The 25870-nt window shown below is 44.6% G+C and overlaps 1 protein-coding gene across 3 annotated transcripts in view; it reads right to left on the bottom strand.

Annotated features, from left to right (window-relative positions):
* ARHGAP17 (Rho GTPase activating protein 17) overlaps window positions 1-23962 on the bottom strand; it is a 116930-nt gene extending 92968 nt beyond the window's left edge. For all 3 annotated transcript variants that reach the window (XM_083152916.1, XM_083152917.1, XM_083152915.1), the window contains exon 1: window positions 23703-23962. In XM_083152916.1, the coding sequence (XP_083009042.1) occupies window positions 23703-23755 (53 nt within the window). In that variant the 5' untranslated portion in view covers window positions 23756-23962. The remainder of the gene's footprint in view (window positions 1-23702) is intronic.
* Window positions 23963-25870: the final 1908 nt, after the last annotated feature.

The raw sequence follows: 25870 nt of genomic DNA, 5'->3' as shown, positions 1-25870 counted from the left end.
CCTTGTGCACCTGATTATTAAACCCATCGTCAGCAAGTAACTGCGGGTATTTATACCGCTAATTATAGTTGTTAAAACTGACTGGAGAGATATAAATAAAAAATAAAAAATAGGTGGAAGGTCCAATATGTACTGCAGCTATCAGTTATTATAATATGATATTTCTCTCAATTTTTAACCCTGATGAGGAGTACATGGGACTATAAAACTAATGTCCAGTGAAAAACTGCAGATATTCAGACTGCTAAATTATTGTTACATACTCACCAGAGGATATTACTATGCGGATGCTTTGACACTTATTGTATCAACTTGATATTGTAACAAAGACATCTTTGTCAACTCAATATATAGTTGAGGGAGGATGGGTAAATAATACATCCTCCATTGCAATATTAATCTTATTAAACCACTGATTTTCAGTGGAGTGTGGAAGACAGTCATCACTAAATAAGGACCACTGTCTCAGTTCTTAATACCCAACCCTGATAAATGGCACACACTCATATAAAATCACTCTCGGTGAGAAATTGCAGGCATTTATACTGCTAATTTAAGGTGCCATACACTCATCAGGCAACATCATTGGGTGAACATTCAATCATATACTGAGGTGATGTGCTAACATAAAAGGGTAATCGAACCCACAATTACACCTAACTCATTCCACAGTACATTACAAGGATTGAGTAGTTATAAGGTACCCAGTGATTGACAGATGACCACACCATAGAAATTTATTTCCACCTAATACATATAGTGATAAAGAATTCTCTCCACATAGTAACTAATGTTGAAAGCTTGTATGGGGGCGGAGAGCTGACATCCGGCGATGTCAGCTTTCCGCCCCCATCACTGGCGTCATAGCCTCATTACCATGCATACGCCCCGCGTTTGCATGGGAACGCCCATGAAACGCTGGGCGTATTCATAGGTAAATGAGGCTATTAAGCCCCTCACGCCCCTATACGCCCCCTTTGCGGCGTATAAAATTTTTGTGCGGCGATTTCCCCTGCACATGCGCAGAGTGACCTCTGCGCATGTGCCTTACAGGCCCTTATACAGATCTGATCGCAGTACGAATTTGTTCTCAAAATGGGCAAAACCATGTGCACTGCAGGTGGGTTAGATGTAACATGTGCAGAGAGAGTTAAATTTGGGTGGGGTGCGTTGAAACTGAAATCAAACTTGCAGTGTAAAAAATAACGCAGCCGGTATTTACCCTGCACAGAAACAAAATAACTCCCCCAAATCTAACTCTCTCTGCACATGTTACATCTGCCCCACCTGCAGTGCACATGGTTTTGCCCATTTTGAGAACAAATTTGAACTGCGATCAGATCTGAATGCGGACCATATTGCAGAGATCTAGAGTCCTTAGCCTTCGCTTAAAGAGTGGTGAACGTAGTGTGCACTGTAAGAATGCCAGTAACGCATCACTGACGGACCTTACGGAGGACTTGTGACCTTTCCACATAGTGTCATGTACATCATGCATGTCCTAACAAAATATAAGATACAGGAGTCCCTCTGTGCTTCATTCAACAGGGAGCAAAGTCTGGGCCTGGTTCCAGATGATGAACACATAAGTAGTTGAGTCGAGGAATGGGCGGTGTCAAATCTAATGACAAGTGAAATAAACCAGTTCTGACGGAGCTCGGTATACAAAACATTCCAAAAAAATGTGCCACAAAAATGTGCCACAAAGGCAGAAAAATAAATAGGTCTTCTCTCTGGGATCGTTTAAAGAAACAGAGGTTTTTTTTTTTTACTTTAGGATAATTCTGTGAATATGGCAGTATTTAGCATATGGATAATACGACCTTTTCGGCTCTGTGGGAGCAAAGCCCCATTTTAGCCACAACTAGGACAAAGGAAAGTCGTGGGAGATAAAGAAGCAGGTCGGAGAGCCAGGGCACTGGCAGTCATTTCCTCAGCATTGCAATGTGTTTGCAATGATGTATAACAGAAATATGCCTGCTTGTAGGTTGACATGCCAGCCGTTCGTATTGTGTGATAAAGAGATGACGCTTCTTGCAGAATCATCTCATACTTAACAAGTCCCCGTCAAATACAATAATTACCATCAACTTATCGTTCACTAGATAATGCGGAGTATCTTGTATTTATTGTCTTTACAGTCTTCTTGCGACAACACACCAAATATAGAATTGTCCCCCATTTTCCCACTTCACACTGACAAAAGAATTAGCATAAGAAGGCAAAAAATCGACTTATTTCATAAATGGGCTGTCCCACAGGGAGAAATGGATATTTATTGAATGCCTTGAATGAAAAAAATTAACAGGATTGTCCAGCAGGGACTTTTTATGCCCTAATTTCTGTCAGGTCTACAGGAGTTAAGAGGCCTACACACATAGTGAGTTGTTGAGCATTCTGAACGATGCAGCGGGACCCACATCTGAATGGGACCCGACAATTCAGGGTCACCGCCCCTTTTTGGGCGCTTTCTGTCTCCCTTTTTCAACTTGTACTCCACTTTTGACTTTTTCCTCTTTTTTTTCCTCCCCGGTTTCTAAAGTAAACCCTTTTTCCTTTCTCTCCTTCTCAACTTTTTAAACTATTTCTAGATCACTTTCCACTCCCCACCTGATCATGGCATGGAAAAATTTATTTATATTAATGTTAATGGTCTCAATTCCCCTAAGAAATGCACTATAGTTCTCAGTGCGTATAAAACAGAAAAAGCGGACATTGCTATTTTCCAGGAGACCCACCTCACTGGTTTGCACACGCAACTAAAAAAGGTAAGCAAAACGCTCAGACCTTTTTTGCCTCAGCCAACTGCAAAAAAACGGCGAGTTGGGATCCTAATTCATCGCAATGTCCCCTTTACCCATTCTAAAAATGATAAAAGACCCAGAAGGACGATACATTATTGTAATGGGCTCCATGCGTTCAAAATCTCTCACATTTGTCTCTATATATGCTCCTAATCAAGATCAATCTCAATTGTTTAAAAATGTATTACAGCGTCTTTGAAAAGTAGCACACAATGACCAATGCAATGAACCAATGCAATAACACACACACACAGAGATATAGGGAGGGGATATAGGGAGGGGAATCTGATGAGGTGCTAAGTCTGCCTAGCATCAAGCTTCCAAAATATTCGTTAAGCCTAATGCATATCCAGTTATTGAACAACTTCTGACAGCTCAATCATCTTCAGCTAATGTAGACGTTTTGAAACAGACTGGGAACTGAAAAAGCATTCAAAATCTTTAATGCCAGTGACATATCCAGTGTTAATGCTTAACGCCTTCTATTTTGGTGTTTGTGCATTTCTCCGAATAGTACTTTTGAATGTTTAGGCTAAAATTGGTTTCATTGAAAGATTTCAAATAAAATCATATCAAAGCTTACTAACTTTGGATTGTTAATGTTAGAAAGCACAGTATTATTATAGCAAACAGAATCAAAACATTAAACCAAAAAAGTGGGTTTTGTTCAGCAGATGTTGTTAGTGTTCATTCTAGCAGCCGCCAACTTTGAAAACCCCTGTAGTTCCTCTTACCGGCCTGGGGTGTCACTGTCTGCTATAGTGCTTCTAGCACAGTGTGGTCTGTATATCAGCAATGATATGCAAACCAGACCTGTGCTAGAAACACCACAGCAGACAGCGACACCCCAGGCAGGGGAAGAGGAACTGCATGTTTTTTTTTTTAAAGTTGGCGGGTGCTAGAATGGACACTAAGTTGGTAACGGTGCACTGGAGCATGCATCGTTAACAGTATGGAGCATACACACTAGACTTTTTTTTTTTTTTTTTTTTTGATGGTATCGCTCAGATGGTATCGCCCTTCTGATAGAGATCTTAATTTTATGTCTAGTAAGTATATTGCTTAAGAGAGGAAAAATGACGAGCTAGGACCCTGCTCCTGACAGCTTCCACTAATATTTTATTTATAATATTCTTTTGCCATGATGCACTATGCGTGAAATACAACAGAACACCGTACTTAAAGTGCAGCTTGAACACATCTGTCTAACTTGGTAAATGTCTGGTGGCGCTTTAATGTGATGAGTACTAGCTGACGCTTAAAGCCCCCATACACTAGTGCGATTTGGCCAATTTGTCAAATAATTGGACGCAAAGTAGCCAAGTCGCATCCAATCCGATCTGATGTGTGGTCCCCTGTGCATCGGATTGGAGGCCGCTAGTGCACATTCCGGGTGCTTTCAAGCACCTACGATATTTCTCATCTGATTTCCCTTGAACTATCCCGGCAGCTCCAAATCAAGCACCAAATCAGATGAAGGCACTCTCGGGGAGCTGCTGGCGGAGCTTAAGTGAAATCAGGTCTGACTTGTGCCTCAGACAAGTTGGACTAGTGCACGGGTTCTTAAACTCGCTCCTCAGGACACCACACACTGCATGTTTTGTAGGTCTCACAGAATCACAAGTGAAATAATTAGCTCCACCTGTGGATCTTTTCAAATGTGTCAGTGAGTAATGAATGCACCTGTGGGGTGACCTGGAAAATGAGAACTGTTCGTGGTTCTGAGGACCGAGTTTGAAAACCTCTGGACTAGTGTATGAGGTCATTAACACTTACTCCTAATAGCTATAACTTATAATAAAAAAAAAACCTTTTAGGTAGATAGTATTTATTACTACTCACAACACTTGCAAAGGACTTAAATATAAAGTTTGTTGTAAATTGGTGACAGGAAAAAAAAAAGGGAAAACGTTCTGGGCTCCCTGTAGATTCGGAAGCTGGGTTATGTGAGGTATATTATACTAGCTGCTGCATTCAAAATAGATTGCAGAGGTGAAAGTCTGTTTGTAGGAGGCTATTGCAATAATCAATGCGGGAGATAATGTGGGCATAAGTGAAAGCTATTGCAGTGTCTTATGTGAGGTTTCTTAATATATTAAGAACTAGGCAATCCCCAACAATGCACATATTGGTGGTGGCAGGGACCAAAATGCCTGCTCGGTAGGGAGCAACGGCCATGCTGCAGGACGGCCATCCTTAACGAGGACCTCCCTCACACGCAGGATGAGGGAGGGAGCGTAAACTATGAGCGTTAACGATATTGAGTGTACACACTAGGCTATATTGTGAATAATACCGCTCGAAAGCCCTTCCTGAGCAATATTCTTCACAATATCATCTAGGTCAGTGATTTTCAACCTTTTTACCTTGCGGCACACTAAATAAGATTTTAAAATTGCCAACGCACACCATGAGATCCCCACAGGGCAAAACACATTGACCCCCACAGGAAAAAAAAAAAAAAAAAACCTATTGGCCCCCATATAAAAAATAATAACACTGGTCTCCACAGGTAACAAAAATAAGATACATTGGCCCTTTACATGAAAAGAAGAGACCAGTAAATAACAGTTGAACTGGTGGTGGCTGTAAACTGGTTTGGGCATCTCTAGATCTGGGGGCAAACTTGAGAACAGCTCAAGGCACACTAGTGTGCCACGGCACAGTGGTTGAAAAACACTGATGTAGTGTGTATAGGGCTTTAGGTGTATGAAACAGGCTGGATGCGAGGAGCAAAGGACAGTTCTGAGTCAAGTACAGGTATAACAATCAGGCAACAAACCTGAAGGGTCTGGATTATTGCAGCTCCGTCACTAATCAGCGAGATCTCAGTTCTCTATGTAACAGCTGTGGGCTGCTGGGAAAATTACCAGCTGATTTTTTGGTGGTGGACATGGGGACAGTGAGAGGACATCAAAGATGGAAAAGAAAAATATACGGGGGAAAAGAGAAAAGAAGAGAAGAAGAGAAGAAGAGAAGAAGAGAAGAAGAGAAGAAGAGAATTAGAGAATTAGAGAAGAAGAGAATTAGAGAATTAGAGAAGAAGAGAAGAAGAGAAGAAGAGAAGAAGAGAAGAAGAGAAGAAGAGAAGAGAAGAAGAGAAGAGAAGAGAAGAAGAGAAGAGAAGAAGAGAGAGACACAATGTTTTGAGAGATAAAGTACTAACCAATTAATATTCCATTTCAGATGGACAGCAGCTACAAATAATATGGGGTAATTGACAGAAAAAAAAAAACACAAATGAACTGTAGGCTGGAAGGAAATGATGGGACTTGTAGTTCCACAAATACTTTATAGCTATATGTAGCCTACAAAATGTAGACTTTATTTGCAATCTGGTAATAAAGGAATGTGCAAGTACAGGGGACTTGCTAGCTGCAGATTTCCTGATTTTGACAGAAAGAATAATTAAAAGGGGAAGCGAGAGAGATCCTTACGCAGGCCGTCAGCAGAACTACAGCGAGACGGGAATCAGCAGAGACTTCCCAGCCAGACGCATTCCTCCACAGTAGGGCTGAGGTTCAGACCAATTCTCTATGCGACTTGTGAATAATACAGAAGCGCAGCCAATGAAATAATCCACATGCGACAAATTCACTTTGAATGCAAATAAAAGGGGCCAAGAGACCAAACAATAACTAGCATATTGGGGAGAGGGCTGCGGCCAGAGAAACGCGAGCATGTCCTAAACACAAGTCAGGCCTAATTCAGAGTTGGACGCTGTTCGCATTCATGCACACAGACCGAAGCATGAATGCGCCAGACAAAATAGCACCAAAAAGAACACAAATATCCAACTGCCTCACAATTTGATGGAAACTGCCGTTTGGAGGTGGTAACCGCCCACTTTCTGGGATGGTCTGAAAAAAAGGCAGGTGTGCCCCAGCATTTAAAGGGAGGTCATGTGACATCAGTGTCATCCTCCAGCAGCCGGTCTCTGTTGCAGACTTGTGGAAGGATCATAGCTACAGGACATATGTCAACACCTGAAATAGGTCGACATGGCCAAGTTCGACAGGGTTGGAAGGTCAACACAAGCATTAGGTCAACATGAGTTTTTCACGTTTATTTTAACCGACATGTGCCAACAGGCAGTACTTCATGCCGTACCATCCACTAGGGCGTGGAGGGAGAACAGCATAGCGTGCCGAGCGTAGCGAGGCCCCGTGATCAAAGCATGTCAACCATAGCGAGCCATGTGAGAGCGGTATACTTTGGCGGTGTCCATGTCAACATTCGGGGAGAAAAGCTCATGTTGACCTTTTGCTTGTCGACCTAATGCTTGTGTCAACCTATTTCCTCTGTCAACCTTAGGTCTGTTGACATTCAGTGTTCAACCCAATGCAGGTCTACCAAAATTGGCTCAACCCAAGGGCCCACACCCATCCTAACGAGGCATTCTGGCTAAGGTGGTAACACTTGTTCGCTGTAGTATTGTGCCCCCTGAACTCGAGGATGGGAGCCTGTGGGACTGGGGGCGCCTGCTCCTGCTCACACACACAAATATGTACAGAAACTCCATAAACCCTAATATGGTATTTTTCTTCCAGCATGTATTTCCAAAGAAGGGGGGGGGGGGGGGATGGGATTTCAACGTTTTGCTGAATTGTGCCACATGGTTTATATTATAGGGATCTTACAAAAGGAAGGAAATATGACCATCCATTTATAAATAATGTAATAGGAAGACAATATGCTGAAAGTAAAACAATGACATATGTGCGTTCCGCAGCCAAACAATGGGGACATTTAAAACTTGTTTCGGGAGAAAGTCGGCTGATGTGGGACTGTCACACCACAAACTGAAAGCACTCTCAATATGTGGTTATTGGAATTACTCGGAATAGGATTATTATTCTATACTGAAAAAAAAAAAATACATATAGCCCATGTTATTTTTCTCACACTTCATTCTTTTATTCTTGTAGCCGTGGGTTACGGATCACTGTTTGTTTTTTTAACCAACTGTGAGAAATATTATTGAAGGAAAATGACTCAGTCATCGCTAGTAACAGGGTGGGTTAAGGAAGAAACAAAAATGTTGGATGAGGATATTTTTCACCACCCTACTCATAACAGCATAACATACAGCATAGGAACATCTGATTAGTCCACTTGCTCCTTACACGGACAGCACTTACACGGCCTTACGGAGCGGACAGTGTTTTATGCAGTCATGCAATGTTCCCTTTGGAAAAGGCCCCCTGTTAGGAAATATGCAGATCCGGCTGTGGTACACTTCCATGCTCGGACATGTACTGCCACAGCACCAGGTCACCTAAGGTCAGTTTCCTATTGGCCATCAGTCTCAGCTCTGCTAAGTGCCTACATTCCGTTAGTGGTAAGTTTTACTAGGGGACCCTGACAAGCAAGCGATATAGTTAACAATATCGGCCAAGGGTGCCCGATATTGAGTGTACACGCTGAACGATATTGCTAAGGGACATCATCTGCAACAGCTGAACATCAATGGTCTTTAATGGCACGCGGGAGCACGCATCGTTAATGAAATTAGATGTACGCACTAGATGATGTTGTGAAGGATATCGCTCAGCTCGCTCTTGATGAGCGATATCTTGCACAATATTCTCTGTGGAACAGGCCATTCACTTATACCCCTTCAGCGTCAATGTAAAAGGGGTACTGAAGAAAAAAAAAAATGTCATTTCCCAGCGAATCTTACCCTGGTCCTGACCAGGGTGGAACATGGGAAGGACCCGGGTGGGGGGCAGTGTAAACGGGTATGCAGTGTCGTTTGACCCGGCTCCCGTTTACACCAACAGGTGAGCCCAACCTCTGAACCGGTAGTGTCCTGCAGTCAGTATGTAAGTTGGGCGGGGGGCGCACACAGCCTTTGCTGCTATCAGCTGTACTGTGCAGACAGCAGCAGAGGCGGTGAGGAGGTGAATGTATGCCTGTGTGCGGCACCCATTCACATCGGGGGCTAGGGGATGCACAGAGGCTGGGGGCAGCCTAGTAGCTTACCTAGGTGCTGGGCTTGCCCCCAGCTCGGCAGTCCTTGCGCGGCGGTCGCAGAGCTTTGAGATCTCCAAGCGCCGCACCCGTGTGCAGTGTAAACAGTGCCGGCCCGGGAATATTCCAGGTCCGGACCATGGTGTAAATGGGGAAAATCTCAGATCAAACCCAGATTGAAACAGTGTTCCAAATACGGGGTCGGATCTGGTATTTTGGTGTAAAAGCAGGATAACAGAGGAAGCATCCTTTATTCTTGACTCCAGTGGCCATGAGGTTCCAAATGCTGCAAGACTTGGGGAGGGAGGGGGGGCTTAGCTCACAGTCAATATCTAGGTAGACAGCTAGTAGGTCGACACCAATAGGTTGAAACTAGGTCGACGGTGACAAAATGTCAACATATTGACTGTCTACCTAGATATGGTCTGTGAACCAATGGGATACCATACAGAAAAGAGTTACCTACGATGTTAGGAGGATTTAGCCAAACTTGCCACCTACAAAATTCCCTCTGTTCATGGACCTGCTAGCTCAGTATATCAGAAGGCAAGCGGCACGAATAACTGCCCCTGCGCCGGTAATGACCTGGCGGGGCACATGTAGGACAGCGACCTGGTGGGGCACACGTTTTAAGTAGGACACTGAGCACTGTAGCGGACACTAACTCAAAACCAACAAATGTTTTAATCTTTTATTAAACGATCAGGATACCTTGAAAAGTAATGACCATTTTAGTTCACCAAACAAAAGTGGGTCATTCAGCATTAGCCACTAATTAATAACAAAGCGCAATCACCCATAGCAACCACTCAATGGTTGTCTAAAAGTTGATCGTTTCAAGGGCACAGCCATCCGGTAACTATGGGAACTGCACATCTGCAACTTGTTATACACTGACCCAATGTGCAAAATGTTTTATTAGTATGAGGACTAAAGCAACTTTCCTTTGGTATCCGGTCCATACCGGAGAATGCCGACATACATTAGGTTGACACAAGCAAAATGTTGACCTGGACACGGGAAAATGTCAATTGAATAGAAAGTACATTGCATTGATGAGGAGCGGTTAACACTCAACATGTCTATTTTCAGCTAAGTACAGTAGTTCCTATATATATATATATATATATATATATATATATATATATATATATATATATATATATATATATATATATATACATATATACACACACACATTATGTATAAATTATCAGACATTTAAATATGCAAATAAGAAAAGACCTCGGCCTAGTGTCATGTTTGGAACAAGGAACCAGACATGATAAATCGTGTTAGAAGATAAAACAATGACACCTCATGTGCCTCCCACAGCCTACGCAGGCTTCCTGGAGCTATAAACACACAATTAATATGGAGTAAATCCACCAGCTGTGAGGAGGGGAAAAGAGGACCTTACTTCTAGCTTGCTATGCTTCCATGTTGTTTTAATTTAAAAATAATAAATCTTGTTTGTTGATAGGTTATTATACTTTAGGAGTGTATTTTTAATAAAAAAAAAATTGATAGAAGAAATGTGAAAGTGCTACAGCATGTCGCTCTAAAGCGCAGATCCGGTTATCTCCTACAGGGGGCGATGTGTGCTGAGCGATCTAGGCTAGTCAGATCGCACAGCACATTACACCAACGTCGGAATCAGGACTGTAAAAACCCTGACAGTCAGGAGAATAGAGTCGCACTCGCCACTGAGCCCACAGCGTGGCAAGCCTGCAAGGGGCTTCATTGCGCTCGCCCCCCGCTGTCTGAGCCCCGGCAGTTGGGATTCCGACATCGGACTAATGACCGCCTGAATCCCTACTGACGGTGTGCTATGCCACACTCGCTCTTTCAACACTTGTAGCCTATTACAGAGGCAGAATAATGTTGAGCACTAAAAAGCCTTTTCCTGTAGAGCTTTCATTTCCCTCCCTTTCACTCACAATCTGCTTTTTACTTTCCTTTCTTCAGCTGCAATGGTCATTTTCCCGACCTCTGGCAGTAACTGGTTGTTACTGGTGCGACAGAAACCAGTTTGGTGTTATGTTAGAACACCACAGTACAATGATGGCTGGGGAGGGGGACGGACAGAATACAGCAGTGATTTTCAACCTTTTTACCTTGCGGCACACTAAATAGGACTTTAAAATTGCCAAGGCACACCCTAAGATCCCCACAGGCCAAAACACATAGGCCACCACAGGAAAAAAACAAACCTATTGGCCCCCACATTAAAAACAATCACACTGATCCCCACAAATAACAAAAATAAAATACAGTGGCCCTCTACATGAAAAGAAGAGACCAGTAAATAACAGTTGAACTGGTGGTGGCTGTAAATGGGTTTGGGCATCTCTAGATGTGGGGGCACACTTGAGAACAGCTCAAGGCACACTAGTGTGCCACGGCACACTGGTTGAAAAACACTGGAATACAGCGTTTCATCGACTTTATTGTGGGTTCAGTTATTACAGAAAAGCAAACACCTTCGCATACCTCCTATGTTCAAGTCCGACTATGTGATGCCAACTTATAACCACAGTTTATTAACTAGACAGAGATCTTTTACTCAATAAAATGATAAAAACTGTCACAAAGGAACATAGATCCAGGGGAACTTGGTCACCTGCCATCAGGAGGAGGCCATCTTAGATTTTGCAAGTGAGTTGGATTTCAGTTCTATTTTCATATAATTTACCGGTCTGAATAGGGACAGAAATAGTCCATAGATACTGACATCATCGATGACTTGATTATTTATTAAATTGCTCACAATTATACGGGCATAAAAGCTGACTCGTAAAGCATGCTCTCAGTGGCTACGGCTAGCTAGTGTTGAAGACAGGCCTCGAAAACTAAGGGAGGACATTACCGAACGTTTTGGGATCACTCAACAGCCCCAACACTCCAGCAGACCATATACATACTTTTATAGTCTTCATTCTAGCACCCTGCTCATTGAAAAATCCTTGCAGTTCCCCCTTCCTGCCTGGGGTGTCACTCTCTGCTGTGGTGTTTCTACAACAGTCTCTTTTGTATCTCAACATTGAGATACAAACCAGACTGTTCTTGAAGTACCACAGCAGACAGCGACACCCCAGGCAGAAAGGAGGAACTACAAGGATTGCTAGAATTAAAACTAACTTTCCAGCTCCCCACAATAACAATTACTAACTTGATCCTGGCTAAAAGGCCGCGCTAGCTGTACATTAGACGTTAGGAAGTGACTGGCACCCTGGCAGGCGGATTCCCTATCGCTAATGCCTAAGGTTTCCTATAGAGCATAAACTTCATGCCAAGAGGCGGGACACACGCCAGTAAAAAGTTTTAATGAAATAATAAAAGCACTCAGATGCAAGATCTGTGTTGGTATTTTGCCCAGTGAACCAACATCCTGCTGAGCCATTGTATGCATCTGTGATCTGATCGCTGCTTCGGGGCCAAGACGGGGACATGAAAACATAAACTTAAAATAAAAATATACAATGCAACGAAGAAACTTTTTCCCTTCCCTTCCTCATTTTTAAACCACCTAGGTTATTTCAAGAAAACGTATGACAATAGCACCATTGTCCCGTGGATCTACTAAAATACGCCAATTAGCAATGCATAACTTCTCAAATTTTTTTAAATTCAGTCCCAGACTGTCATAGGCATTTGCAACCAAAAAAGGGGATGTGGCCTCACCACACGCACCATTTTTCGCTCATCAGAATGCACTCCTAGAGTGGTCTCCAGGCTCTCACTGCACTGTGAATAAATGCTATACAGCAGTGTCTCTCAACCTCGGTCCTCAAGTAACTCCAACAGTTCATGTTTTTCAGGTCTTCACACAGAATCACCGATGAAAGAATTAGCTCCACCTGTGGATCTTTTAAAATGTGTCAGTAAGTATTGAGTGCACCTGCCGGGTAACCTGGAACACGTGAACTATTGGGAGTACTTGGGGACCGAGGTTGAGAACCATTGTTATACAGAACAGCGATGAGAATGTCCTGTCCCCAACTTCCCAGCAGTACTGTCCCTGAATACTGGGGCAGTAGGGAGGAATGCTAAGGAACACACCTGTGCATTGATTAGGAGATCTGGAAAAACAGTCTATTCAGAGTCCATAAGGACCACTTATGGCCAAACCCTGTCCTACAGTTTTTCACATACCTATGAAGATTCTCATGTGCCATTGTTCATCTCCTCTCTGCTATTACTGTCGATTAATTCCAAAGAGGGTGGCCAATACCGGGATGGGGGGGGGTGTCACAAAATTTGGCCCCAAAAACGCTGGGATTTCAATCCTAGGTTTGGAGCTTGTAATCCTGGGATTAGACGGGTGTGGTATGATTCAGCGACAGTCGGGATCCCGACAGTCATTATCCCGACGTCGGGATCCCAACTGCCTGGTCTCAGACAGCGTGGCCAGCGCAACAAAGCCCCTTGCGGGCTCGCTGCACTCGCCACCTATTCTATTCTCCCTCTATGGGAGTCATAGACCCCCACGAGGGAAAATAGTCGACAGCCGTCGGGAACCCTGCCGTCTGTGTTTTAACAGTCGGGATCCCGACATCGGGTTAATGACTGTCGGGATCCCGACTGTCGGGACCCCGTCCGGTACCCGATTAGACAGACACTGCCAGGCTTCTCCCATCCCTGGCAGTGTGGCTCTGCGCAGCGTGACGAGGTCAGAGAACACGCTGCGCAGGCAACACAGCCCACCTGAGCCGGCTCGATCCTGGGCGCGCTGCCCAGGATTGGCTTTCCTACTTCGTTTTAATCAGACTCTAAGGGTTGGGGTGTTAAGCAGAGAGACTGGTGGTAAAGAAGAAAGCAGCCACAGTCCCATCCAGATTAAGATGGACCCGCATTCATCAGATAACTAGATTTCTCATAATATAACGTACTCCACCAAAACTAAATCTTGAGAGGAAGTCTCCTTTAAATAAGCAATTTATGTAGTCATATGATGGGCATGTTTCCCATGAGTGCGTACAACTTCCCAGTGTATCTACTACTGTAACGTCTTACTTCCAAGAGGCCTGGCTTGCCTTAAATGTCATAGTGATTCATACCCCAATCTAAGTATAAAAATGTGGTTTGGTTTTATTTCCCAGAAATACTTCAAGTCTGCCCGCTATAAAAGGTCATCATTAAACATAAATGTTTCACCCCTTCGGCTGCAGGGAGGATATAAATACCTGAGTTATGTTACGACACAGATGTGAAACATCTGGGAACGGACTTCCGCTTTTATATATAAAACAGGCGTACTGCAGTTAAAGGCGAAGTTATCTAATGATTTAAAAAAAAAAAAAATGAATACAGGCTATAAAACGCACAAAGAACGAATGGCATCACCATTCATGACCATGACATCACTGAGGGCTTATGCCTCAGTGATGTCATAGTCACAAATAGTGGTTTGGAAATGGTTGAATTTCCACAAATAATGGTCTACGAAAAACAAAATGGCCAGCTCCTGCGCTGCCAAGGCGGTACATATTCTTGCCGGCCCTGAGGATGAAACTTCAATAGTCTCGAAATGAGGGGGTATCTCCTTAGAGCCCAAATCAAGATAATACCCTGACTGATGCTGGGTACACACTGGACCAATTCCCACTGGAGAACAATATAGTGTATACACACTGACCGATATCACTCACGATATCGGTCAGTGATGTCACCCGCTCCGAACATGCAGTTGCTGATGATAAAGATGACAGTGGGAGGGGAGGGTCGTTAATAAGATGCAGACATGCGCATCGTTGGCGATACTGACTGTATACACTGGACAATACGCAAACAGTATTGTTAACAATATCATCAATGATATATTGCCCAGTGTGTACCCAGCTTGAAGTTTTGAAAATTCGAATCTCAAAAACTTTATACTACATGCCTGTTTCTGGTAACATTGCTTAGCTGGAACTATTATGTACTTTTATTCATTGTAATCTCCCATTGAGATATTTTATATGTTTTTGCTTGATTAAATACATTGTTATTTTATATCTGGTCAATGTCATGTGTACAGTTTCATCCTAAAGATGACAAGTACATCGATTTAAAGCCATATTTGTCAAGCAAACCTAAAATCAGGTGGCACTCCCAGCCCCCCTCCCCCAATAGCATATAAGTGGGTGGTCCTAGGGGATACAATGACATTTCATCAAATGGTTTATGGCCAATGTCGAATACTTTTGCCATAAATGGGGGAAACCAGATGGTTTCCCTCCATCGATGGCACAGCAGAACAGATTTTTCATTTTTTTTAAGGTTCTGGGACACAGAGCATAGCTCCGCCCCCCAGCAACCCCGAAGCCATGCCCCCACATTCTGATTGGCCTATGGGCCAGTCCGTCAAATAAAATGGATGACTAAATCTATCGATGGTCATCCATCACATACACTATTACCAGCGATCGCTGGTTGCAGTATCGCTATCAATGGCAACCATCGATGGTGACTACACCGATAGCCATCGATACAATGACATGATTTGCTCTGAATTGCTTCATTGCAGCCCCTCCCCCACAGTACAGCGCTTGCTTTTTTAGCACTATATAGCAGGGGTGGAGTGACGAGGAAGCCCACCCCAAACCGCCCACAACCCCCTCCAAGAGTAGGAGCAGCGAAGTATGGTTTCATCTATTTTATGATTTACAGTATATTATACAGTACTGCCCTAGGAGCGTTTTTTCATCTTTTTATATAACTGAACTATGCACTATCAAGGGAACTTTCAGTTACTTATTCTCATTTTATCAATACTGCATTGTGTTTTTAGGTCATTCCATATTTCTGAATTTCATTAAAACAAATGCACATCTCACCCCTCCACACCAATAACCCCTACTAATGCCCTTTTGGAATACTCCACAATTCTGGTCATTAAATAAGTCACGGTTCTCACTGGGTTGAACCAAGGTTGTATTCTAGGCCAGCTGGTTCCTGAAGTGATAACAGAAGATCTCTACCCCTCCCATAGTACATTATAACCTTGTTTACTATTATCACACCAACAATGAAGGAGTTAAAAAGGAAGCATTTCCCAAAATGGGTTACAGTAACTGAGCCTTGCATTTACCAGTTACTGTTTATAAGCAGAAAATGTCCCCGAATCAGCACTTTCCCAAAATGGCAACAAACACACAGGCTGAGCTTGTTTGTGCATTAAAGAGTACTATTGTGTCAGGGCAGAAATATGCAGGACGGCCCTTCATGGGGATTTTGTGACAAAGCATTTTTTATTTCAGACCGTAAGCCAGAAGAAAAGGTTTCCTGTGTGCCGTGACTCAAACGAATCATAATATTTGCAATAAATGCCTATATTATTCCTATATCGCACACGACCACCTCTGCAGAACCACCGCAAATCAGGTGCCGTCTAGTGCAGCGGTCTCAAACGCTTTCCCACACAGGTCACGTTTTCCAGGTCACCCGGCAGGTGCTTTCGTTACTCACCGACACATTTTAAAAGATCTACAAGTTGAGCGAATGCCACTTGTGATTCTATGAAGAGACCTTGAACACATGCATTGTGTGGAATACAAATGCAACATTATGCCCCAAATCATGTATAAGATCAGTAAAGGACAAGTACGAATAGTTTCTGCCTTCAGCTGAGGCCAAATGATGCTGCCACCCACAAAGTCCCTACTGTAAACATTTCTTATTTTAGCAAAATCAACTGTTCCACTCATCTCAGCAGCACCGCGTTACACTCTCAAAGTCACTTGCACTGTGAATGTACAACACTAGTTATAGAGTCTTAATAAAGAATAAAAGAGACATAACCACTCTTTTAGCACAAAGCCTTCCCCGTATGGACTTCACACAACATAACTGAACAAGCCGTTGACCTTATCACTGCGCCACTTGGACGAAGCATCCGATTGGAAGGCCGCATCATCCAATCAGGAAATAGGCATGCCATTTTTGAAAATGAAAGTCTCAGCTAATATACACACACACACACACATATATATATATATATATATACACATACATACATTATATTATATATTATACCTCTTTTACACCAAAAACGCCGGGTCGTACCCGGGTTTTTTATCCCTGCTTCAAGCCGGGTGCGACCCGGCGTTTGCTCCATTTACACCGCCCGCAGCCCCCTGCCGCCGCTTGAAATTGACGTTGCCGGCACCTGTACCGCTGCACTGGGGGCAAGCCCAGCCCCCATGCACCCCCCACGGCGTGTCCCATTTTCACCGCCGCTGACCCAGGTCTGACCCGCCGAAGACCCGGAGTTTTGCGGCGATGTAAAAGGGGTATTAGTAGCCTTACCATACTATCCGTTTAAACTGGAACACATGAATTACACAAGTTCTGTGGCTGTCTGAATTGAAACCTGCATTGAACCTGGTTTCAATCAGCCACAGAAGAACATGAGCTCTTTGATTTAAAGAGATACAAAGTCTACGTATAGGTAATGTCGGCAACCCCAGGGGTGAGGAATCCCTGCTTCTCTGCAGGTCAGGAAAAGGACTGTTCATATTGGTTCCATTAATGTGAACGGTTGAGTCACCAAAGAACTCTGAACACCTGTAAGCTTTGACAGACAGCTTGCAGCACGCTCTACATTGGACACCAACCCTGCAGTGTCCCACAAAGGACAGCGCCTTAAATCTCTCATTGAAAATTCCTTTGAAATATGTATCAATTTTTTTCTCTCTATTTTCTCTTTCATTTAATTTTGAGGAGTATTTTACCACAAGCCAGACTTTGCCGTGTTATTTTGTAGTTGGTTAGAGCTAGAAATCAGGCATGTCCGAACCATTGCCCTCCAGCTGTTGTGTAACTACACATCCCAGCATGCCTTGCCATAGTTTTAGCATTCCCTAATAGCAAAACTGTGGCAAGGCATGATGGGACGTGTAGTTTCACAACAGCTGGAAGGCCATAGTTTGGACATGCATGAGATCATGTACAATGAAAGCGGCTTAATGGTTATTAGAGAATTCCTCACATTATCTCTGTCAGGCAAATGTTTCTTTGTTGATTTTCAAGGTTTATTTTGACGCAATTCACCCATCGCGGAACTGCTCACAAGATCAATGGGACACAAAGTGTAATCAATTCAACACACAGATTTGTGTTACGGAGCGGACATGTGGTTAGCATTTTTGTACGTTTTGGGTTCTTTAGCTAAGGGACAGGACCCGCAGCATGTAGTACTCATTAAGATAGACACACGAACCACAAACCTGCTGAACAAATCAATTCAGCTGCTCACTTAAGTCCAGTTCCAGTAGCTACTTTCCATTTCACTTTAATGGGCCTTTTATTATGGTTAGAAGGATCTTACTAAGCTCCATAATGTACCTCAGAGCTTTCTATTATTGCCTACATTTTGGGAATAATTTTGTTTGAAATCAGAAGGATCCGCATATTTCCTGACGGCGGATATCACGTACACAATATGACGCAGTAGGCACCGGAGGACAAAATAAAGTGCCAGCCAATTCACTGGGCCCTAGTGATAAAGTGTACTCCAAATTGTATTTTCTACTTCCATTCTTTAAAATACAATCTTTAAAAAGTCTTTATCAGTGTCTTAGAATAAAAAAAAATTTTAAGTCGCTTAACATTTTCAGAAGTTTTTTTTTTCCCCATAAAAATAACATTAGCATAAAAATAATAAAAAAAAGTATAACATGAAATTACAGATGATAAAAATAATCAAGCTAGGGTTATGATGCAGCGCGGTGGGGAGGGCTGGGGAAGGTTGGCATACTTTGGGCAGTAAGGATGGTGTAATGGTATTACTAGCAAAAATATACTGGAAGGTTATTTGGCTCTTAACAAAAATTAACCCTAGAATGTCTGTGTGTGTGTGTACATGTGGTAGGGAAAAAAGGGTGTAAGCTCCACTGGGGCAGGGACTGATGTGAGCATTCAAATATTCTCTGTACAGCGCTGCAGAATATGTGTGCGCTATATAACAAACTGTTAATAATAATAATATTAATACTTGGCATTCCCTCCATAGGGATGCCAGCGTTGGTATTCCGAGCGCCAGCATCTGTATGTATCCCGTAAAATAATGTGTTATGGAATACTGCAGTGCCCCCAATGCCACCTCCAGATTGAAAGCAACAGGGGCTGTGAGGTAACATGTCCCAGTTTTTAGAACATTTCCACTTGCAGAGGGGAAGTACAAAAGAAAAAAAATTAACAGGACATGGAAGGATGGAGAGAACATTCCAACAACATTCCAAGAATTCTTGTCCGACAAGTAGGATTTTACATCCAGCGGCTACAACCTTACTGCAATACAAGGATACATTTAAAAAATATATATCTGAAACATTATTCTGATTGGCTAGTTCTGCTGCTTGGCCCAACACCAATCGACAGGAGTACTGGACCACTTGGCCACAATGGTAGTTTACATCTAGTCACTGAGGCTGATTATTGCAGTTTACAGGTGATCGGCTTGGTTAAAGTGATCTCCCTCCCAAGGTAAACACCAAACCTGATAATGGACAGATGATTACATGAACTGAACCAGTCAGCGTGGACACTCCGGACCACCCACAATTAGAACTGTGGGCCTTATTCTAGTTCACTCTTTCTGACAAAATCTTTCTTAGATGGACAAAACCATGTGCACTGCAGGTGGGGCAGATGTTACTTGTGCAGGGAGAATTAGATTTGGGTGGGGTTTTACTTCAAAGTGAGATCTATATTGCAGTGTAAAAATAAAGCAGACAGTATTTACCCTGCACAGAAACAAAATAACTCACCCAAATCTAATTCTCGCTGCACATTTTACATCTACCCCCCTGCAGTGCACATGGTTTTGTCCATCTAAGAAGGATTTTGGCAGAAAGAGTGAACTAGAATAAGGCCCTATATGACCAACAGACTGTTCCCCGCAATGGCTGTATACGCAGCTGATCCCAGCTGTCAATACTTAAGATGCGGTTATTTCTACAACACATACCATTAATTCACAGTCGCTGATATTTAGCATTTTTTTTATTATTATTTTTTTACGGGAATGCTGCATTGCACACAAGTCACATGTTCCGAGGACATATCACCGGAAGCGTCTGCCTAGCGGCATTTCAGCTCGCACTCGCTGGGGGGGGGGGGGGTAAGCTAAAATCCAATGAAAGGTCGCCCATTTCAACATTTAAACAAAACTTTTTGCGGTGTGTCTATTCGTTTGGTCAGGTTTAAACCGGAACGCAATGAGCGCAGTTAGAGCCATTGATTTCATATTACTTTAGACAAGAGGAGATCGGGCGTAATAGGACAATTGAATACGGCCCAATGACAACATTTCCAACCTGTATATTAAGTGGCTCTGAAAATAAGATCTGTAACAGTCCGTTCCTGAAGCGACATGTCAGCAAATACACAGCATGACGCTTCCCGATTAGGTCACTGCTATCTATAGAAATAGGCAGTACAGTATGTAGTGCACAATAGACTTGGAGGGGTATTTAACGCCCCTGTCGGCGAGCAGTGGCGCTAGCTCGCCATCAGAATATTTAACTCCCTCCCCTTTACTCGCCGTTTCCACCGCACTGGTTCCCTTCGGCGAGGTGAAAATGGAGAGTGTGGCCATTAAAATGGCAGGGCTCACCACAAAATGCAGAGGACTCTTTGCATTTAAAAAGCGGTGAATCTCGCAGTTTAAGGGGATACTCATAAATGCAGTGAGCCCGTTGCATTTTGTGGCGAGCTTCGCAGTTTTGAAGGCCGCACTTGCCGTTTCCACCTCCCTGAAAAAAAAAACAGTGAGGAGGGAACGGCGAGTGAAGGGGGAGGGGGGGGTCAGTTAAATCCTGACAGTGAGCTATCGGCACTGCTCTCCATCAATGCCTATATAGCCGCGGGGTGAGGGAGTGTGACAGAGCGCAGACCGCTGAGCGAGGGAGCGCGTCAGTGTGATATAGTGCATGAATATACCCCTATATATAGATCTTCTTGGTGATAAGCATAGTATATACTTGGTTAAAAATCCAGATAGATAGATAGATAGATAGATAGATAGATAGATAGATAGATAGATAGATAGATAGATATCATTACAACAGGAGGTATCAAGAAAAGTAAATAAAAGAAAAAAATAATATTGTGCCAAGTTATTAACGGTGAAAGAATGTAATGTCATGTAAGCACCTGGGTGCAGGGAGGGTTAATTACTGGTGGTGTCACACTAGCCTGTGTGTAAACGCCCTGTTTATAGGCAATTACCCTCAGCAGTACTGTCTCACTAGAATGTGATGCAGTTCAAGTAGGGAATTGGATGGGGGAACCATGGATTGCAATTCTAGGTTAAAGAATTAATTTAGCCATACAATGTACAGGTATGGGGGAGGGGGTGAGTGACCAATATAAGTCACTAAGTGGGGGTACACAGAGACCCCAATGTAATTCAGTGAGGCAACACAGAGTGACAGACAGGAGAGAGAGAGAGAGGGTACGCAGAGTGACAGACAGGAGAGAGAGAGAGAGGGTACGCAGAGTGACAGACAGGAGAGAGAGAGAGAGGGTACGCAGAGTGACAGACAGGAGAGAGAGAGAGAGGGTACGCAGAGTGACAGACAGGAGAGAGAGAGAGAGGGTACGCAGAGTGACAGACAGGAGAGAGAGAGAGAGGGTACGCAGAGTGACAGACAGGAGAGAGAGAGAGAGGGTACGCAGAGTGACAGACAGGAGAGAGAGAGAGAGGGTACGCAGAGTGACAGACAGGAGAGAGAGAGAGAGGGTACGCAGAGTGACAGACAGGAGAGAGAGAGAGAGGGTACGCAGAGTGACAGACAGGAGAGAGAGAGAGAGGGTACGCAGAGTGACAGACAGGAGAGAGAGAGAGAGGGTACGCAGAGTGACAGACAGGAGAGAGAGAGAGAGGGTACGCAGAGTGACAGACAGGAGAGAGAGAGAGAGGGTACGCAGAGTGACAGACAGGAGAGAGAGAGAGAGGGTACGCAGAGTGACAGACAGGAGAGAGAGAGAGAGGGTACGCAGAGTGACAGACAGGAGAGAGAGAGAGGGTACGCAGAGTGACAGACAGGAGAGAGAGAGAGGGTACGCAGAGTGACAGACAGGAGAGAGAGAGAGGGTACGCAGAGTGACAGACAGGAGAGAGAGAGAGGGTACGCAGAGTGACAGACAGGAGAGAGAGAGAGGGTACGCAGAGTGACAGACAGGAGAGAGAGAGAGGGTACGCAGAGTGACAGACAGGAGAGAGAGAGGGTACGCAGAGTGACAGACAGGAGAGAGAGAGGGTACGCAGAGTGACAGACAGGAGAGAGAGAGGGTACACAGAGTGACAGACAGAAGAGAGAGGAGGGTACGCAGAGTGACAGACAGAACAGAGAGAGGAGAGTACGCAGAGTGACAGACAGAACAGAGAGAGGAGGGTACGCAGAGTGACAGACAGAACAGAGAGAGGAGGGTACGCAGAGTGACGGATAGAAGTGAGATGGGGGGGTACAGAGTGACGGATAGAAGTGAGATGGGGGTACAGAGTGACGGATAGAAGTGAGATGGGGGGGTACAGAGTGACGGATAGAAGTGAGATGGGGGGGTACAGAGTGACGGATAGAAGTGAGATGGGGGGGTACAGAGTGACGGATAGAAGTGAGATGGGGGGGTACAGAGTGACGGATAGAAGTGAGATGGGGGGGTACAGTGACGGATAGAAGTGAGATGGGGGGGTACAGAGACGGATAGAAGTGAGATGGGGGGGTACAGAGTGACGGTTAAAAGTGAGAGTGGGGTACAGAGTGACGGTTAAAAGTGAGAGTGGGGGTACAGAGTGACGGATAGTAGTGAGAGGGGGGGTACAGAGTGACGGATAGTAGTGAGAGGGGGGGGTACAGAGTGACGGATAGTAGTGAGAGGGGGGGTACAGAGTGACGGATAGTAGTGAGAGGGGGGGTACAGAGTGACGGATAGTAGTGAGAGGGGGGGTACAGAGTGACGGATAGTAGTGAGAGGGGGGGGTACAGAGTGACGGATAGTAGTGAGAGGGGAGGTACAGAGTGACGAATAGAAGTGAGAGTGGGGGTACAGAGTGACGAAGAGAAGTGAGAGTGGGGGTACAGAGTGACGGATAGTAGTGAGAGGGGGGTACAGAGTGACAGATAGTAGTGAGAGGGGAGGTACAGAGTGACGGATAAAAGTGAGAAGCGGGGTACAGAGTGACAGATAAAAGTGAGAAGGGGGGTACAGAGTGACGGATAGTAGTGAGAGGGGGGGGGGGTACAGAGTGACGGATAGTAGTGAGAGGGGGGGTACAGAGTGACGGATAAAAGTGAGAGGGGGGGTACAGAGTGACGGATAAAAGTGAGAGGGGGGGTACAGAGTGACAGATAAAAGTGAGAGGGGGGGTACAGAGTGACGGATAAAAGTGAGAGGGGGGGTACAGAGTGACGGATAAAAGTGAGAGGGGGGGTACAGAGTGACGGATAAAAGTGAGGGGGGGGTACAGAGTGACGGATAAAAGTGAGAGGAGGGCGTACAGAGTGACAGATAGAAGTGAGTGGGGGGGTACGGAGTGACGGATAGAAGTGAGTGGGGGGGGTACAGAGTGACGGATAGAAGTGAGTGGGGGGGGGTACAGAGTGACGGATAGAAGTGAGTGGGGGGGTACAAAGTGACGGATAGAAGTGAGTGGGGGGGTACAGAGTGATGGATAGAAGTGAGTGGGGGGGGTACAGAGTGACGGATAGAAGTGAGTGGGGGGGTACAGAGTGACGGATAGAAGTGAGAGTAGGGGGTACATAGTGACGACGGATAAAAGTGAGGGGGGGGGGTAAAGAGTGACGGATAGAAGTGAGGGGGGGTACAGAGTACGGATAGAAGTGAGGTAAGTGGAGAGACAGCCGCCGACACACTGTATGGAGCCGCTGTGACCCCAGCCCGGCTCACACTCACCCCAGCCCGGCTCACACTCACCTCCCCACGGTCTGGTTCGCCAGCTGCCTCATCCGATTGAACTGCTTCTTCATGGTGCCGCCTGCGGTCCCCGAATCTCCTGCGAATCCCGTGTGCCGACAGCTCCAACTAATCCATAGGGCTCGCAGGCGAGATCAGCCCGTGGAGGCCCCCGTAACACAGCGCACTGAACACGGGCTCTGAGTGGGAGAAAGCCGGCACCTCCCAGCCACACACACAGCCCGCACCCCTCCTCCCTGCGGCCGCCCTGACTCCTCCTCCTCCTGGGTCGCTGCTACTCCTTCTCCCCTGTGTGAGGTGACAGGCAGCTATCAGCAGCCAATCACAGCAGTCAGGACGCTAATTAACTATCTAGATCCACTTCTTTTTGTGTACCAAGTATATTAATTGAAGTGGATTTAGCCCATTTTATATGAAGTGTCTAGAACTCTAGATCCAATTTTTTTTTCTATCCAAGTCCATTAATTGAAGTGGATTTATGACATTTTATATGTTGTGTCTAGATCCCCTTCTGTTTATGTACATTTGTGCCCCCTGCTGGTTAGATCCAAAAAAAAGAGGATTTTTTTAGCCCAATTTCTATGAATAAAACAGATCCTTTTCAGTTATTGTACCTGGTGGTGCATTTACTGCAGGGCAAGTAACACATCTACATCTTTGTAATCGTTTTTGTGCTTTCAGAAGTTACTTCACTTCCAGCCGTGATATGCCAGTGGTCCTTTAAATATTGGATTCACAGCATAGGTGCCGATTTTGTGGGTGCTCAAGGGCCTGAGCACCCACGGAAATTGATGAGCACCCACGGGCCAGAGTTCCGCTGCTGGGCCACCATATTAACTTACTAATTTGCGGCTGCAGCACCCACATTGTCGGACCCGCCACCTGGGAAACAGTATGCCGGGAAGAGTGTATTCTGTCTGCGGAGTACCTGCACTGTGGGGGCATTTATGTACCGGCACTGTGGGGGCATTTATGTATGTGGAACTCTGTTGCCGTAATTTGAATTTTGGAGACAACTGTGCTCCGTAATATAAATTGGTATTATTTTGTGGCCACACCCCTTCCCCATGAAGCCACTCCTCTATATTTTTGGCTTGAGCACCCAGCAGCAAAAACATAAATCGGCACCTATGATTTACAGTCCAGCATGTCTTGATAAAATTCACATTGACTGAAACGCGTTGACAGATTGGACTATGAGTAACTATTTTCTGGACTATTTTTGAGCACATGCTTGTTTTTTTTTTTCAATTATTTTATTTTTTAGAATTTTGTATATTTTATAGACTTTTTAAATTTGTTACTACGTTGCTTGGCGGGTTCACGAATAGATGTTGTATATGGTACCCCTTTTCAATGACCAGTATTTTGTTTGTGTAATTGGAATGAAAAATCTTTTGCTGTTTTAAATTTGTGTCAGTGAAGCTTTCCTGGGAAGTACGTTTCCCGCACCACAATGACCCCATCGAGGGCACTTGCGTTCAGGCTGAGTTGCCAATTCGTATCATACAAGCCCATGTTAAATTCAATAAGGTGCGGACCTCCCACAGAGCCTGCTCCTGATTGGCTGAGGGAGGAGCTGGTGAATGACCTCACCGGGGATTCCCTCATTCTCGGGGAGGAGGTGTAATCGGTTTATTTTTTTTACACCCTGGATGCTACATGGACCGAAGAGGATGCAATCTACGCCAGATGGGATGGTGAGTATCATTTCTTTTCACAGGTACCCATTGTGGATTTCTACAAGAGAAGAGGACAGGCCTATGGGACCCTATTGGTAAGTATATATATGTGTGTATGTATTATGTATTAAAGTTATACTTTTAATGTGTGTTTTATTTAGGTATTGGTTGTGTTGTGGAACTACAAGAACCAGCAGGCCCATTATGCCCCACATGCTGATAGTTGTGGTTCTCCCTGCATGTGGGGGAGGCTTGCTGGTTCTTGTAGTTCCACAACACAATACTTTAATATTTTTAACACTTTTAATTGCCATCAGCCCACCACCCATAACCCAGGCCTGGGCCCAGATTCTGCTGGAGGCGGAACCCCTTTATTGGAGGGGTCCCCACTCCCCAGGGACCGGCCAGGGTGAACATGTTTTGAACATGAACATGTTTTGTGTCCCCGGCTGTGGCATGACACCACTGGCTGAGCCCAGTGCTGGT

This window comes from Crinia signifera, chromosome 7, assembly GCF_055691185.1.
Source record: "Crinia signifera chromosome 7, ASM5569118v1, whole genome shotgun sequence".
In the NCBI taxonomy this organism is placed as follows: Eukaryota; Metazoa; Chordata; class Amphibia; order Anura; family Myobatrachidae; genus Crinia; species Crinia signifera.
Note: the sequence above shows the minus strand (reverse complement) of the source record. Positions and strands in the feature narration are given on the sequence as shown.